The 18,420-nt window shown below is 34.0% G+C and overlaps 1 protein-coding gene across 2 annotated transcripts; it reads right to left on the bottom strand.

The window, feature by feature from the left end:
• Window positions 1-7,561: 7,561 nt before the first annotated feature.
• Window positions 7,562-18,102, bottom strand: LOC101249066 (kinesin-like protein KIN-14L). Of its 2 annotated transcripts, none has more exons than XM_010320877.4 (20): window positions 17,966-18,102; window positions 17,394-17,481; window positions 16,822-16,979; window positions 16,593-16,739; window positions 15,995-16,250; window positions 15,591-15,682; window positions 15,432-15,503; window positions 14,560-14,652; window positions 14,030-14,104; window positions 12,418-12,499; window positions 12,223-12,318; window positions 11,739-11,912; window positions 11,320-11,426; window positions 11,064-11,242; window positions 10,794-10,958; window positions 10,434-10,684; window positions 10,118-10,281; window positions 8,519-9,777; window positions 8,217-8,392; window positions 7,562-7,919 (listed from the first exon to the last, which is right to left on the bottom strand). In XM_010320877.4, the coding sequence occupies exons 2-20, from the start codon at window positions 17,458-17,460 to the stop codon at window positions 7,852-7,854; spliced, it is 3,681 nt and encodes a 1,226-aa protein (XP_010319179.1). In that variant the 5' UTR covers window positions 17,461-17,481; window positions 17,966-18,102; the 3' UTR covers window positions 7,562-7,851. The 2 variants fall into 2 exon arrangements, with proteins under 2 accessions (XP_010319179.1, XP_010319180.1); XM_010320878.4 differs by having other exon boundaries at window positions 17,830-17,966.
• Between the last annotated feature and the right edge of the window lie 318 nt (window positions 18,103-18,420).

The raw sequence follows: 18,420 nt of genomic DNA, 5'->3' as shown, positions 1-18,420 counted from the left end.
AGACACTCAAACCTTAAAAAATAAGTACCTATCAAACATTTTTATAAGACCTGGTCAAAAGAGAAAGCGCGTGTAGTGCACATGCAGCTGATGTGGCAAAATAGCAAATCAAATGAAGACACGTGGTATTTAAATTTAAAATAATTCTATAAATGGAGATTTTAATATATACTAAGTATGATTTATCTTCTTCTTTTTTTCTTTACTTCTCTTTATGTTTTCTTTTTTGTTCCTATTTCACAATTGATAGTATATTTTTTCTTATAAAAAAAAATATGTTCAGTGTCTTTCTGTTTTGATTTAAATTTAATTTATGTTCTTGTTTCGTAATGAAGAAAGAATGGGTGTGAACCTGAGGCTCTGTGTGTGGCCTCTATATTTTCCGGTGGCCTCCATATTTTCCGGTAAAATAAAAATGGTGATCTCCATTTTTTCCGGCAAGAAAATTTAGATTATATTCTTTCATTTTTTATAACAAAGGAAATAAGGACTCACATTTCGTATTAAATTTAAGCATAAATTCAGAAGAAGTAAATCTATAAAAAAAAATGTAAGATGGTAGATTTTATTGTTATGAATAATTGATGGCAGCGATTTGCAATTTTGAGAGAGAAAGGAGAAAGAAGAAAGACGAAAGAAGAAAGAAAAAGAAGAAAGAAGAATTGTTCTTTTTATTTTTTAAAAAAATACCAGGAGAAAAAAAAATTAAAAAGGCACCGATTAAATGATTCACGCGCCTAAAAACGTGTAGAATACACTTTTTGTGCCACGTATGCACAAAGTGTTTAAATGGTTCAAATTCAGAAGAGTCAAAGTGTTCAATAGGTACAAACCTCAGTTGAGGTGTTTAAGTGAATTATGCGAACAACTTTAAGGGTCTATCGATGACTTAAGCCATATATATATATAAAATATGAATGATGAATTACTGAAATACCTTCAATAAAAAATATTTAATATTTATTTATTAATTTTATTATATTGAAAGTAGATGCCTCTTCAAATTAAAGGATTGTGACTTTTTCAATGAGTTGTGACTTTTTCAAGGGTTGTGATTTTTTTGAAGGGTTGTACCTTTTCTGATGAGTTGTGCCTTTTTCAAAGGGTTGTGACTTTTCCGATAAGCATATAATTTTTTTTAAAGGTTGTGATTTTCCGGATAAGACACAATTAACACTTATTCAGACACCTATTTGATAGCTATAAATAGAGGAGTTTCCTCACACTTTTAAACTACAATTTCTTTAAGTTCTCTACTCTTCTTCTTCTAAAAAATCTCAAGTGTTATTTGCAAAACATGATTAAATTCGAAACTCAACAAAATTTGAGGTACCTCATGATAAGAAAGAGTTGGTGAAAAAATTGCAGTAAATCATCCATGTTGTAATACTTAAGAACGAAATAACAATATAAAGATGAAGACATTACAAATATAAGTCAAGAGGAACAATATGAGATAACTTTCTTTCTTTTAAGTATCCACCAAATCTTCAAGTGTATACAATATGAACCTTTATGTCTCTATTTATAGAGTAAATAGAGTAACATAGAGGCATACAAAAGGTTAGTCATAAACATGACATTAATATGAATATAATGGGGAGGTTATGAAAGTGAAAGGTTACAAAATAATGGTTATAAAGGTGGATGTAATGGTCATCTTCATAATGAGGAAAGTAGTGGAGATAATGGGTGAGTAACTTCTTGGTGTAGTGGACATCCACAGTATAATATTTTATAATACTCCCCCTAGGATGTCCATAGATAATATGTTTCATTAAGACCTTACTAGGAAAAAACCCCTGGGGGAGAAAATTCTAGTGAATGAAAAAGAGTACACATATCTTTTAGTACGTTTGAATGTTGCCTCGTTAAAAAATTACCAGGAAAACCCATTTGAGACAAAACCAAGGTTAAAGAAAGAGTACAACGCGTATTTTTCTCTCCGTGATAAAAACTTTACTTGATATCTCGGAGACTATGCATTCCAATCTTATATCACAACTTCTCAAATATTGATGTTGGTAATCCTCAGTGAATAAGTTTACAAGATTATCACTTGAACGAGTCTTTGAATGTCTATCTCACCATTTTGTTGAAGATCATGTGTGAAAAAAACTTTTGGTGAAATATGTTTTGTCTGATCTCCTTTGATTGTATCCTCCATTCAATTGAGCTATATATTATTTTCGTATATGATGCCTGGAATATCCTTTGCCAAAGGAAAATCACATACTTCTTGAGTATAATAGGTCATGATTTCAACCAAACATACTCGCGACTTCATGATCACTGTTATTTTTGTATGATTTGAAGAAGGGGTTACTAGTGTTGATTCTTTGAATGCCAAGATATTGTTGTGCCTCCATATGTAAACAATAGCCCAGTTACGATCAGACTTTATGTAGATCAAACAAATATTCCACATCAATGTAATTAAATAGTTTCTAACTTAGAGATTGATCATTACAATTTTATTGAAGCTTGTCTTTTCTTCTCAAAGAAAATCACACATCTTCTATGTGTTGAGTCACTTGATCTGTTAGTTTCTTCTCATAGCTTGAACTATAATATGAAAATCCCTTCACATAATTTTTGTTGTGTATATTAAATAATATTCTAGCATTTGCATAACCAACAATCTATAAGTCCACCAATTGCACTAATACATGAAATTTATAATTACTTTCATGAGGTTGAAAAGATTATTTATCTGCGTTAAGCAATCTCAGAACCATTGAGTACTCAATGAAATTATTTTAAGAACTTTTAAATCGTTCAAAAATTTTCATACAACATTCATCGTCTAGCTAGACATGATAATTAGTCATCATACATATTCAAGTATTTCATTTATTGCCAGACTAAAATAAGTATCATTGCATCCACCATTGGAGAAGATATCTCCATTTAACAATGTCAGGACTTCTGCGAAAATCCTTTATGCCGCGAATCATGAATCATACTTTATATCTTACGGTTATACATTTGCACAATGATTCATTTGTACCCTCACTGACATATATTTTCATCTATGAACTATATGTTCAAAAGCATCACTTTTCTAAGTGAAATAAAATACACTTGAATAGTGTCAATCATTTATATGTCCACACTATATATGATAAATTCGAATTTAAAATCCTCGTAACTATTTATAGCATTAAGTGTTGTATCATATCAAATATACCGTCGACGATCATTTTGAGATCGATTACAATACGACATAACTTATTGATCTCTTCATTTTTCATCGTTTTCAGGTACCTGAATCTTTGCCAAGGTTTTATGAAATTTTATGTAATAGTGCTCTTTCAAAGCACTTGCCTCAATAGCGATGACCATTTTGATAATTTGTTCCTCTCCTTTATCAAGGAGTTTTACATTTAGAATCGATTGGTCTATCACAGTTCTGGTGTACCATAGACTCTGTCTTTCAAGGACTATTTATTGGAGCATTTGCAGCTTCATTAAAATATTGGGTCAGCAAATACATCTGACAATATTTCTTGCAACATTTGGAAATGAATTATCTCTGAACTTCAAATTCACATTTTTCTTAATGAGGATCTAGATAATTCACCCCACACATAATTGACAGTTTCTACACATATCTCCCCCTAATGTTAGGAAATCTAACATTCATCCTCAACCTCATTTGGGGATCCATCTTGATGCGTGAAGCAACACATGAAATTTTTAGATGAAAATTATTTGGTTCCTGACCCTGAACCAATTGTGTTGGCAGAACCTTGTTGGCTTGATGCATACATGTTAAATAAACTCATCTTATACCAAATTTTATTTGAGAAATTTGTTCTCATAATCAATGATCTATCTATAATTGGAGGCATAAAATTTCTGCTAAACCAACCAACATTATCAACGTGACTTTATAATTTGAAATTGTGCTCTTAATTTAATAATTCAAGCAAACAACCTTACAAAACCAATTTGTAAGTTGATACAAATGCACATGTGACCATACCATAAATGCATCTAAAAAAAATCATAATAGTTAACGGTCCCCATGGTAGATGAACGAGCCCATGTTCACCTTTTTATATGTTCCAAATAATTTTAGGGGATACAATCCCAACCTTAGCTGGTACAGTGATCATTTTATCATGAGAACAAGCTACAAAAGAGAATTCTTGAAGAATCTTTTATTTCTTCAACATATAGCTACGTGAATTTTAAATTTCTTTTGCATCATATTAGAATTGGAATGGTCAACCAATTATGTCAGCTGATATTTATTCAAGTAAACATCTAGTTTACTTTTGCATGTGATTCCATCACCATGACTATGTTTGTATACAACAAACAACGGGAACAAAATGGATAATCTTATATGTAAATATTTATTACCCACTTTGATTGTAGTAATTTGAAGATATTAAATCTTCTCATAATTTAAGTCTCAATATAATATTTGTTTACACCCTTCGGGGTGGCCTAGTGGTTTGAGCTTGGGACTTTCATGTTGGAGGTCTCAAGTTCGAAACCCCTTGCAAGAAAAAACAAAGGGTTTGCCTTCTGGGTCGAGCTCGTGCACCAGGCTTGCCTAGTGCGGGTTATCTCTCCTATGTAGTTTGCGAGCTATTGCATAGGAGCGGGGTTTTACCCTGTGTGCACCCAAAAGGGTAGCGGCTGCGGGTTTCCCTTATCGTCAAAAAAAAATATTTGTTTTCAATTCTTCCGAAACTTAAAAAGTCTCTTTCGAGACTTACTACAACCTCAATATTGTTAATAATTTTATTCCTTCATATAGTAAAAAATTAGCCCTTTCAGAACTAACAATTGATTGTGTACTACCTCAATTTTCACAATGTCATCCTTATGGTGATCATCTCCTTCAAGGAAAAAATTATTATTATTGTCATGGTTAAAATTATTACATTCAAGACTTATTTCTTGATAACCAATGACAAATTTGTGTTGCCACACAACAACATTTATTTTGATCATGGCCACAACCTTTACCAAAAAAAATTATTTCTTTCTTCTATCCTCCAATAATTCATTATAAAATATACCACAATATTTTTGTAGTACTCAAAGTATATATATATATATATATATATATATATATATATATATATATATATATATATATATATATATATAACCAAAATAATCATTTATGTCAAAATATTTTCTTTCAAAATCTCAAACCTCCCGTAGAGGTGAGATCTGACATTCATTCAACAATACATGAACATGTTCTTATCCATACAAACACAAGTCACATTTTCTTCAAGAAATGGACCATACCATTTGTACATGTTCTATAAGTTTTTTATTAGAAACTCATTGTCATGTTTTGACATAATGTGACTCACCTTAACATCACTTTAAGAGGTCAAATGTACAAAATGTACTACCACTTTGTATTCATTTATTTTGATTAAGGATTTACAAAACTTTTTAAATTAGGTTGCACCAACAACAATGTGTTCAATTTCTCATGCCACTTTGATTGATAAAAATTACTTTTAACAATTACCTTCACATTTGAAGGACCGTCTTAAGAAACAATGTGTCCAATAACCTTTTATACAATTTTAATGGACAAAATTACCTTCACATTTGAACGAACATCTTAAGAACCCATAATGTTCTTCTTTTTAATTACCACAATGATGACCATTAACATTTTACCATATCCATGTTCATACATTCAATCACTTGTCATTTTTAGACAAACTAATACACCGCTGCTACATTCACATAAGAGAATGGAGCAAATTAATTGGATAAATTTCATGACTTCCAGTCAAAAGTATAAAACTTTATGTTGGTCATCATCATATCATCACTATAGTGCATTAGGACTTAAACCCAATGTCTTACTCATATTTTATAACAGTTCATACTCCTATTTTTATTTTATTTTTATCATTTTCATGAGTTAACTGTAACGAAAAGTTGTGGGAGAGATGATAATATTAAACAAATATGAACAATACCGAATAGTACGAAAAAATGTAAGATATTACTTCTTTGTTCAATTTATTTTTTATTCTTTTCCTTCAAATGAAGGATTTCTTCCTAATTTTGCTAAAATAATGGGTATCAACGTAGTCCATTAAATTCTTAGTTTTGATGTTAAATTCACTATTTCAAAAATAGATTTTCACTTTTACTTATGATATGATAACACAAGTCACAATCATGATAATACTTATTTTTTTTATGTATGTAAAAATTAATGGAGAAAATAAAGTGTTGGTGTCAAGAGATTTAAATCAAATTGAACACTAGAGTGAATTCAGCATGAACATATATTTTCGTCATCCTTTTTCCTTGGTTATGTATTGTTCCATAAATAATACTTTAAATTTTATTCATCTATTAATTTTTTTATTGAAAAATTAAAATATTTTATATCATGATACAACTTCTATAAGATACTAGTTGCTTTCATTAGACAACAAATATATGATATGTATGCCACAGAAAAAAAAGAAAAAGACTACAATTTCACAAATATAAGGTAGAAAATTAATGAAATGAAATGTTTTTCACCATAAGTGATGTTATTCATATATTAAAATTAAATTATTCTAGTGAAGTATATATAATCATCATTCATGATAACAACCAAGTACACTTTTTTGATAAAATTATCTCTCTATGATAGTCTTACTCAAATATTAATTGAGTAATAATATTTTGTAAAAGATATGTTGCATATAAAGATAAAATATTGAAGTACTTATGGTAATCCTTATTAGTGTCATGCACATACTAAATTTCAAGTATGAACATTTAAGACAAAACTTCTACTTAAATGGTGTACATCGTTTATGTTCATAACCTCAAGAAGAAAGCTATTGATAGCTTTTTGGATAGATATTTTTTTTTCTATTTTGTCAGTTAGATTTGTTTATAAAATTGAGTGAAGTAAGAGATATTATTATTAAAGAAATGTCTCTTTCTTTCTATTTAAACTTTGAATATATTTAAAATGTTTTAATGATATTTGATCATTTTGTTCTCATATACAAGTAACTCTATGACAATATGAATTAATTATTTAAAAATAATTGTCCTATGTTTGTTTAATTATAATTTTTTACTATAAAGCTCTAATTTAGTAATATTAATTACGTTTTACAACATCATATACTACATATATGATTCACACGTGAAACGCACGTGCCGTAAAACTAATATTAGCAGAGCATAGAAGTGCACTTGAGCTGCTAGTACAAGCCAAAGCACCCACCTGCTTGACCAAGGTTTGACCCCGACTAGAACCCTATTTTATTTGAGCTATTGAAGCAAAGTTCAATTATTATAGATCTATATATTTACCAATCCTATATTACATTTTTCGTAATATGGCCGTCAAAACTTTTGCTATCACCTACATTAAGATGATATTGGTGCACCCCGAATTTTCAAATCCTGATTTCGCGTCTGCGTGTTAGTTCTCCCTTTTATACACTTTAAAATAAGAAATGTTTTAAACTAACTAATTTTACATGTACCTCGTAGAGATTGAGAAGTTGTTTATGAAAGATCCTCGGCATAAATAAAGCATGTCAAACAGTTTGAAGATGAACTTTCATTCAAATATCATGTTATTGGTTGGTATACAACAATGTTAACATCTATCAGGTTTCTTTATGGTTCAAGTAACAGAGATTTTATTTCCTTCTAACCCTCAGTTCCTATTTTCTGCCTCAGTAATCTGTACAGAAATGTTGATGTTAACAGCATTGCGATGTCTAAAATTGCAGCGAATATCTGCAGCATAAACTTCTCTATCGATGTCAGGTAGTTAGTACTTGTTGATGCCTACCTGTCAGCTCCCTGATGTTAAGTACTTAGTATTGTTCCTCATAGCCACCTCTTTGTTAACTTAGCTGAAGCTCCAGGAGTTTTCAAATTTTTACTTTCATTTGCACCTGTAAAATGAACGACAATTCTGTAAATGCCACATTTGATCAATATTGGTTTCTAACTTAAATTTAACATTTCATTGGAGTTTGGTAAAGAACCATGTGAACTATATGTGTTCATTTTATTCTCTTGAACTATCACCAACTATTACAAAAACACACCATCGTTTAGGTAGGAAAACGGAACAACAAATAGTTGAGGTATGGTTTTCTGATAAATAGTTAGTGATAGTTCATGGCATGAAACATGCAAAAATGTTATACTTCAGGTGTATTTTTTACCAATATATCTCGTTTACTTACAATAATCAGGCAAGCTCCCTCCTCCAAGTGAAGATCTCCTCGACATGATTGGTGGCGGAATGCCAGTTAGGGATTGTCTTCGAAGTGTCCTTGAATTAGATGTCATTGATGACGTTTCCTCATTTAGGCAATTCAAAGGCGATAGTGGGGCTGCTTCAGTCTTTTTCTGTTGGTTCCTGTAAGTTTTCACAAGTAAATAAACCACAATTCTGCATTAGATAAATTCAGTTCATCTATATATATGGATTAATTGAATACACAAGAAGACCAACTGAAATGTGATCAGGCAATGAATCACTTACTTTCTTTCAGATCCATTAATCAGCTTCCCAATAGTCCGAAGTGATCTTCGTATTTGAGATCCTTTTCCATGAGTACGGCTAATCAAAGTAGGCGTCTCGACTTCAGATGAAATTGTACGCTCACTTTGCATTCCTGCCTCGTTCTCTTTTATAGAGGTCATCAGTGGCTCAGGTGTTTTGGGTAGTTGAAGAGAAAGAATCCTTGTTCTGTTATCTGTTGTTTTCACACCCTGGCTCTTAGTGGCAGCACTTGTCGGACCCTTAGGTGCATTGCAGCTCTTAAAAGCAGAAGTTGGACTCAGAGATGCCTGCTGGCTTTTGAAACCAGAAGTTGGACTGCGAGGAGGCTGCTGACTTTTGTATGTAGGAGTTGGACTCCGAGGAGCCTGCTGGCTTTTGAAACCAGAAGTTGGACTCAGAGGTGTCTGCTGGCTTTTGAAACCAGAAGTTGGACTGCGAGGATGCTGCTGACTTTTGTAGGTAGGAGTTGGACTCCGAGGAGCCTGCTGGCTTTTGGAACCAGAAGTTGGATTCGGAGGTGCCTGTTGGCTTTTGAAACCGGAAGTTGGACTTCGAGGAGGCTGCTGACTTTTACAGGTAGGAGTTGGACTCCGAGGAGCCTGCAGGCTTTTGAAACCAGAAGTTGGACTCCGAGGAGCCTGGTGACTTTTATAGGTAGAAGTTGGACTTCGAGGTGGCTGCTGACTTTTGAAACCAGAAGTTAGACCCCGTGGAGCTTGCTGGATTTCAAAACCAAAAGTTGGACTCCGAGGGGCCTGGAGACCAGAGGCTGGACTTTGAGGAGCTTTCTGACTTCTAAAAGCAAAAGGTGGACTCAGAGGAGCGTTCAGGAAACTATCTTTACCGGCTTGATCATACAACTTTGTGACATCATCTCCTTCCTGAAACTCAGTACATTGCTGTAAGCACACAACTTCTTGCTGGTTGCGCTTACTAGTGGGTTCTAATAATTTAATATGTTCAAAATTCTTGCTGGCTAATCTTGGCCCTTCTAAACTTAATCTTCTCGAACGAGTTTTCACAGCTGGAGTTTTGGATCCCTTCTCATCATCAAGGTTTGCCTTTTCTGTCCTCACGGTGGTGGTGCAATTCTCAATGCTTAATCTTCGAGCTCGTGGAGTGGATCTCTCACCTATTGCTTTTGGCTTCTGGAAAGGTGTCCTTGCTGCTTCCTTTGTTTTGTTAATTTGAGGAGTTAGTGCTTCCTTGTTAGCTAATGCCCTTTTTAGGGTCTCAATCTACAATCATTTCAGAGTTGGCAGGTAAATGAATCATTATCCATATTATAAGCCCAAGAAAGTTTTCTTTGTCCCTGTCTTGTAACTAACAACAAAATGAATGCAGTAACAACAACGAAATAAAGAAAAACGGAGAGAAGTACACAACATACAGAAGAAAGAACAGTATTGACAACGCAATAATGCGACAACCGAAGCACAAAAATACAGCCTTCTCTATCTTGTAACCAACATTTAAGCCACTCTACCCTCCCCAAATCCCACCTGTGGGATTACACTGGTTATGGTGTTGTCTTGTAACCAACATTTAAGATAATATCATAAAATGATTGTATTTTACCTCTGCCTTGAGCTCTAAAACTTCGATGCTCTCTTTGTTTAAACGAGCTGCACCAAGTTCCACACTCGAAACCCTCTGTGCAAATTTCAGAGTACTAATTGTTTCTCCAAAGGAATCCCCTTCAGGACTGACATGAGCAAACATTAAAGTTTTCGCATGTCCACCTGAAATACACCACAAAAAGCATTAGCAAAATATAAATACTTGTAACTGCAGAACTCACTTGAGGAATAAAAAACTCCTCAAAAATATTTCAAAGCCTAAGTTTCTATTTAGCTCAATAGTTGTCTAGATCAGTCAATGCATCACCACAAACCTAAAGAGTTCTGCAAGAGTAATGTGAGTTTGCTGTTTCTATATGGGATGTGGGAATTCTTCTGCGCCAATGCTGTGATCACATCACCCAAGCAAGAGAGAGATTTATTAATATGTTGAGCCTCTTTGAGGCTGTCTCCAGTAACTTCCGACTTGTCAACTCGTTCACTACCAGCAAGATCCACCAAATGTAGGCAACTGCGGATTATGTTTCCAGATGTATCTTCACCATGCACATGTACAGTCAGCACACTGCATGTATTTTATGTGAACATAAGTACACTTGACAATTTTAATAACTCTGCTAAGTTGGTCTGAATGGAAATTGAGTAAAGATAACTTCAATACTGTTCAGTCTCACCTGTGTGAACGGCTACTACGGTTGTTCATGGCAGTACAGCCAACAGCACGGTTCAAGTCACCAAGTTTCATCAGTGCTATAACATCTGTAGCGCAATTCACAAGATGCATGCTAGCATCAGGCAGAGGTAGACCATTGCCACTCATGCAGCTTCTAATCTCTAATGTATGAACAGTCAAGGGTGCAATTATATCACTTTCTGCCTTGAAGTATCTCAAATTAACTCATGAAATCTGGTGTAAGCTAAGGAATAATTCAGTGAAAGGATATTTAGTAAGCAACGAATCGTCTGCCAGAAGATCATGAATTTGTTCATTGTATATCTCGACCATTTGAACATGGATCTTATAGCTCATGATGTCCTTCCTTTCATCAGATAGTACGAATAGATCATTCAGAGCCAATTGATTGATTCCGAACTCTTTTGTTGATCCACCTCCAGGGCCAGACTGCCAAGAGATTTAGTAGATATGAAGCTTCGGCGTGAAAATATAAGGAATTATTTTCGTGTATGCAAAGCTCTTACCATGGTATATGTTTTCCCTGATCCAGTTTGACCATAAGCAAAAATGCATACATTGTAACCATCCATCACTGATCTTACAAGCGGTTTAGTGTCTCGAAATACATCTTCTGCAAAATTAAGCAATGTTACACGATAAAACGAGAACAACAACATGTCCATTGTAATCTCACAAGTGGGTCTGGAGAGGGTAGAGTGTACGCAAACCTTACCCCCACCCACCCACCCCCTACCTTGGGAGGTAGTCCGATAGACCCTCGGCTCAAGAAAACTAATTAAGTGGAGTAAAGGAGTTATGTCAAAATACTACAGTGAGCATGTCAAAGAATGCTGAAAAAAAGAAACATAACTACTATAAAACCTTAATAAAAATATGGAAGTTGTATCTTCAGCTGGTACAATGTATCACACAGTATCCTTACCCTGAGTGGCACTTGTACCGAAAACACGGTTGAACTGGAAAATTTTCCTCCCTTCTTTCCAGGATTTTAGTGGATCAATTACAACCAAAGAACCATCTTCTCCAATGAAATCTATGGCTGTTTTTGCTTCTGCATTGAAGGTGGGCCTTATTCTGCAGTAAACTCTAATATTCCCTGAAAAAAAAAATTAACACAACAGGATTAGAGAGCTTTTGTGGAACAAAACTTGATACCAATAGGTTCTTTAATGGGGGTAGAGTAACTCAACATTTTATTTTAGTTGATGTTCTTTGTATACATCATTTTCGAATCTGTGATTTATCATTTTCTGTTCCCTCCAATCACAAAACAATGGAAAGGGAGAGATAAAAAGAGATTAAGCCATGTATCTTGATTTTTGTTATTTTGTACTGACTGTCTAATGCCTCCAATCCCAAAGACTTTCACATTGTTATCTGTTTGTAGATATAATCCTTGTTGATACCTTTTAGATCCTGAACCATGTTATGCAAGGATCTGTTTTCTTTCATAACCTTATGATATCCAAGAGCAGCATTAGACATATCCAGTACTTGGTCTCCTGAAACCAGGATAATTCAAATTTCAACTTAGCTTTCAAATTATAGAACTGATAGTCGATATAGATATATAGAAAGGTTTGTTTACAGAAAAAGCCTACCAAGTTGCTTCAGATCACTTTGCAGCTGAGACTGCAGATTTTCAAACTCTTTCTTTGTACTTGATAATAACGCCTTAAGATTCTGTGAGCTTAAAGTATTAGACATCCAAGACAGTGATCTATATCAAATCAAGAAAGTATTTAGCCCAAAAATACATGTATTGAACTGGAAAGGAAGTTCTGCAGATCAAAGCATTACAACTAATACACTTTCAAACCACTCATGATAAACAGTCACTAGAAGTCTAAAAGTAAAAAATCGGAATAGAAATGAAATATATTAACATGTAATTCACATACTTAAAGGGGTGATTTTGACAGCGGAAAATCTTAGAAAATGGAGGTTGTATGCGTCAGCTGGTATTACATGGGAAAGAAGGTGCGAAAGGACGGGATCTCTTCTACTTCATTGCGCGACAACCATGAGGTTATGGTGGGATTTGCTTCGGTAGCTCATCAGCACTTCATGGGTAATACCAAAAACTGTGAAAGATTTAATGTTCAGGTGGAAGAGGAAGGAGGAGAAGACGAAGGACTTGGAATGTGGTACCACTTGCTTTAATGTGGCTAGTTTGGAAAGAGAGAAATAGGAGAGCTTTTGAAGGTGTAGAGTCGAGTTTCTTTCAGTTGAGGAGTAGTCTCTGCTCCCTTATTTTCTTTTGACGTAAATAGGAAGTTCCTTGTTGTATAGATGATTGGGCAGAGTGTGTACAGAATCATATTTTGTAGATTCCTTGTTGGTTTACCCCTTGTATATGGTCAATTTGGCCACGTTTATGCATGAAATAGATATACTTGATTTAAAAAAACATACTTAGACAACCAAGCTACAACTTAATATTCTCACACTTTTCAATAGATTCAACAGCGTTATTGTTCACTGTCATCAACATGTATTCATCTGTACTGCAGAAGACCATACCGTTCTGTTTTGATCATCTAGCTATCTATGGTAGTGCAAAAAGCGCATGCGGAGTGGCATTGTTTACCAATTGAAGTTAGATTTTGGGTACCATGAAGCACATAAGGCCTTCTATTGATTATTACAACAACATACCCAATATGATCCTACAAGTGGGGTATGGGGATAGTAGGATGTACACATACCTTGCCCTACCTTTGTGGGTAGAGAGGTTATTTCTGATAGACCCCCAACCTCAAAAAATGTTAATGAAGCAAGAGATAAAGCAAATGAGGCAAAAGGAGATCAGGTTATTTGTCAAGAAATTAGTAGTTCTTAAGGACTAATCAATGTTATCACAAGAAATAAGCGCAGAGTGTGGGTTTTGATGAAAAAAGGTGCAAATCGAGAAAAAAAAATTCAAATATATATGTGATACATCAATTGAACTTTCATTAGCAAGGAAAAGTATTACTTAGAGCCTTGATGAAGGCAAGTACAACTAAGTGCGCATTAAGCGACGTGAAATGCTCAACATGTTTTGTGCGCAGTTAACAGATCAACTCTTTTCTATGGATCGGCAAGAAGCATGTGTGGTTGTTGATACTTGAGGACAAAATTCACCCAAATGACATACAAGGACAAATTTCAAACAGAAAGCCCTGAAGGTAAGTAAATAGTAAATTATAATCTAGTTCAAGAAAGACTTACCGAAAGTTCCTTTTCTTGAATTGTAACTACAGTCCAGTGGTTGCAATTGCCCTTCTTTATGCAAGCTCTGCAACACTGAAAACCAGAATTTACCGGTCACCATGATGCTGAGGCATGACACTATGATGGACATTATATTTGATATACACACTTAAGTTCTGTCTGCAATGTCCTATTCATTTGGTCTTTGCACTAATGGAGATTGTGGATTCTAACTAGACTCAAGCAGTATATACAACACTACATTCAGATTGACTTTTGATCTTTCCAAATAGTCTCCGGATACTACAATACTATACTCTTTTTACAAAATCTTGTATCAAGAAAAGTAAAACATGTAGATAGTTTGATAATAGCCAAATCGACAAAATCCTTTCCATATAGTTCCCAAGACTTCATAGGTATTTCTCATCAACTCAAAAGTAAAAGACTCAGATTCCAACAACTACTTTCATAATGGCAAGATGGACAAATCGAATGCTTCAAGGTTCACAAATGGGGAAAAATACTTAAAAGGTGACCAAGCTTACCTTTCGGCTTCTAAGATTAGATAAATCTTGGAGGGGTATGCATGTGGAGTTGTCTTCTGAGCAACTTTTCTCTTTTAAAGGATCTGAGTTCAACTGCATGAGGAGGATTACAAGCTATATGAATCATATTTAAAGGACAGTCAGGAAATAATATCCAGATTTTACATTAGTTTACTGATCAATTTAGCAACAAGAAAAACAAACGTGGTTGTAATCCTGCGAGTGAGGTCTGGGGAGTGTAGGATGTACGTAGACCTTACACTCCCTTTTTAGGGTATAGAGGCTTTCCAATAGACCTCACCACTACTGTAGCAGAGACAATAACTTACAATTATTCCAAGTAATATTTCACCTAGGTTGCATGCATCTCTTTTGTAGCTAAGCTTTACTATAATGTAGCCCTTTTCTTAAAGGTTTACTTTCAAAATATGAAGTTATAGATGCTGCTGAGCCAATATGTAGGAGGGACTCTCGTGGAAAACAGGAGGCTACTGTTTCAAGTTAATACATGAGTTACTAGCATATGTTTGAACGCTATATTGAATAATCAAATGAACAACCTTGTTAAGAAATTGAACTAATAAATCATCAATATCTCTTTTTGAGAAAGAAATAGATCATCAAGCTCACGAGGTCCTTTTTCTTTATTCTTCCTCTTCATCTCTAAAGACCAAAAGACTGAAAGAGATGGCATATTAAGAGATGTTATGCAAATATGCATTCTAACTAAAAATATGGTTCAAGAAGGATGAGTGTATCAACGAAAATACGTCATTTTTTGGAGGATGGAGATGACATAGGATTGAAAATTTCTTTTTGAAGATATGAAATAGAAACAAGGCAAATTCTCATGTCAAGAGTAATCCAATTACCTTAAGGGACTTGTTTTGAAGTTGTTCCTTGAAGCAGCTAGAGAAGATCCTACTGAACATTTCAACTTGGTTCTGTTTTGGAGAAAAAAAATCTTGAAATGAACCAGCGATCATTGACTGACGCCAAGAAAAGCCACAAACAGTCAGAAGCATACATACCGTATTCCCATTCTGAAAAGAAGCGAAAAAGTTATTGCCAATGTTTTCCTTCATGTCAACCATTCTTTCAGCTAGAGCGTTGACAATTATGCCTAAAAATACAGTTTAAGAAACCAGAACAAACATGAATTAGTCAATTGAAAGTAGAAACTGACTCCGAAATAAGAATAGAACACAAGTTTGTTCATCATTATAAATCATGTCAAGATCAATAACTCACCAAAAACGTTACTAGTTTTCTCAGCAACTCAAAACTAACCTTATGATATTGAGTATACTCTCAACAGAAGTTGCGACTTTGTTTCAACTATTAAATATGCAGTACTTTCTTTAGCATCAGAATATTTTTTTAATTGCATGCAAACGTAAAAGAATGCAAAGAAGCTAAAGACCTTCAACTTTACCTTCAAGTTTTTGAATTTCATCCTCTGATGGTGATTGTTTTGGAAAACTAGCAGACATTTCCAATCGCCTGCGACTATCAGAATTGATTGTTACATGTGTTTGAGCTTGAATCCTTCCCCTTGAGGGAGTCAAGAGAGGAGACCGTAGAGGCTTATAAAATCCGACTCCTCCAGTCATTTGCTTCCACTCATGGTATGCTTTAAGTTCCAAAATGCAATCCACAACCTTAGTTGATGAACCTGCTTCTATGTTATCCTAAGAATGCACAGAATGAAGTGAGAAGTTAATATCTTTTTCCAGCCTCCATAGATTATAAAACTTTCAACAAGTCAAAATAAGCTACTCCCTTCGATTCAATTTGTTTGTGTAACTTTCCTCTTTAGTCCATTTCAAAAAGAGTCGTTTCTTTTTTTGGCAATTCTTTAGTTATAAATTTCCCCCTGGTGTGTTTAAGACGACTAGATTGCTGGACATTTTGGTTCACTCTATCTATCTTTAGTTTAAGACCATAAGATTCAAAAGTCTTTTTTAATTTCTTAAACTCCTTGCTAAGTCAAAAGCACAAAACAAATTGAAATAAAGGGAGTATAACTTTACCCTTTCAAAAACAGACGCCTCAAATGCTGGTAGCTTTAAATCGTCCACAGCGACCAAAAAGTTCCGAATGTTCTCAAAATATTGATACGCTGGCAATGGCTGAGAATCCCACATGATTGACTGTGAAGGTGTGTGGTTTTCTACAACCTAATAACATAATAAAAACAACGAATGAAAAACGAATGGTGTATATAAAGAGCGGCTTTCAGCATGCTAGAGAGTGTTGTACCTTTGGAACTGATCCTGTTTGAACTTTGTTAATTAAATTGCAAAGTACCAAGCCACTTCTCAAGCAAGAAACAAACTCTCTCTCGGAGGGCTGGCTTGATATACCTAATGGTCCGACGAAACATTCCAACCAGTGGGTTGCTTGATATCGCCTCAAAGCTACAAATACAATAAAATCCCAACATGAATCACATTCATCCCAAAAGGGAAAAATAATACTACAACATACCCAGTATAAGCCATAAAGTGAGGTTTTGGGAGGGTAGAGTATACGCCGACCTTACTCCTACCTCAGAGGTAGAGATGAGAAGGGGAAAATGATACACAAAACACAAAACTAACACCTCCTAATTGGCCACGACATCAAGGGAGGAGCTAGTGCTTTTCGCCCCCATTGGCTTTGGCTCAAACTTTGTATTTGTGTTCAAAAATCCACTTAATATGTATAAATAAGCTGCACTTTCTAAAATCCAAACCACATAAACTTAAATTTCTATCTCCACATCAATACTACTTCAATCAAACAATTAACAAATACTAATACTGAAAATAATGAAAGGAAGAATGCTAAACCTGCTTCTTCAGCTTTCCTCCAAGCCAAATTGTATTCATGTCCCCTTCCTCTTGTTTGAGTCTCCATTAAAAATCTAATCTTTTAACTCTGTCATCCAAAGAAAAAGATACACAATGTTAAAATAGAACATATCATTCAAACTGTAAAACACTTCAATTGATAGTAAATCTAACACATTTCAAGAAAGCTTTTTTACTCATAAAAATGTAATCAATCCTAAAACCCTTTAATCTCAAATGAACATAAACCCTAAGAATCTCTTAAAAATCATCAAAATAATGGAACAGTTCAAAAAAAGTTGAACTTTACAAACCCCTTATGAAACGTAAGAGAACTCAAATCACAAATGAACCTTCTCTTCATATACAATCAAACAGTAATATTCATTTGCAAATTCAAGAATCTTTTTTTATGTCAAATCAAGAAAACTTTTACCCCAAATGAACAGTATGATTTCTAAAAATCTTTAAACCCCAAATGCACATAACACTCCAAGAATCAATCCCAAATAATATTTTTTTTCAAAACAAATTCATTGTATACAGTATCATCGTCAACACTTTATACATACTTTCAAGAATCTCTCTTAATCTTACTAATGGTAAAAAAAAAAATGAACCCCACAAATTATTTTCACAATTTATGGCGATACAAATTGGAAACTTTTTTTTGGAGCTGAGGGAAATGAGAGTTAAAAGTATGAAAGTTATAAAAAAAAATTTTTTTTTTTTTTACTCTATGCTTTAGGTTTGGATCCGAACCTAAAGGCTCCGGAATCGTAACGTTACCAAAAATTTGAATTCAAATTGGTGGGGTCTTTGATCTAAGCCGTCGATTGTTGCTACGCGGAATGATCTCAGACGTTGAATGTGAGTACATTAAGAACGTAACCTCTTTTTTTTTTAAATACCAAGATATTGGTAATCTTCTTTTTACATCAATCAAAAGTGAAAAATTGATCTTTTCTATTTTTACTATAGATTTGTGTTTTTTCTTTTCCAAAATATTTTCGAGTTAAATCTAGAA

Source organism: Solanum lycopersicum, chromosome 4 (genome assembly GCF_036512215.1).
Source record: "Solanum lycopersicum chromosome 4, SLM_r2.1".
NCBI classification, from domain to species: Eukaryota; Viridiplantae; Streptophyta; class Magnoliopsida; order Solanales; family Solanaceae; genus Solanum; species Solanum lycopersicum.
Note: the sequence above shows the minus strand (reverse complement) of the source record. Positions and strands in the feature narration are given on the sequence as shown.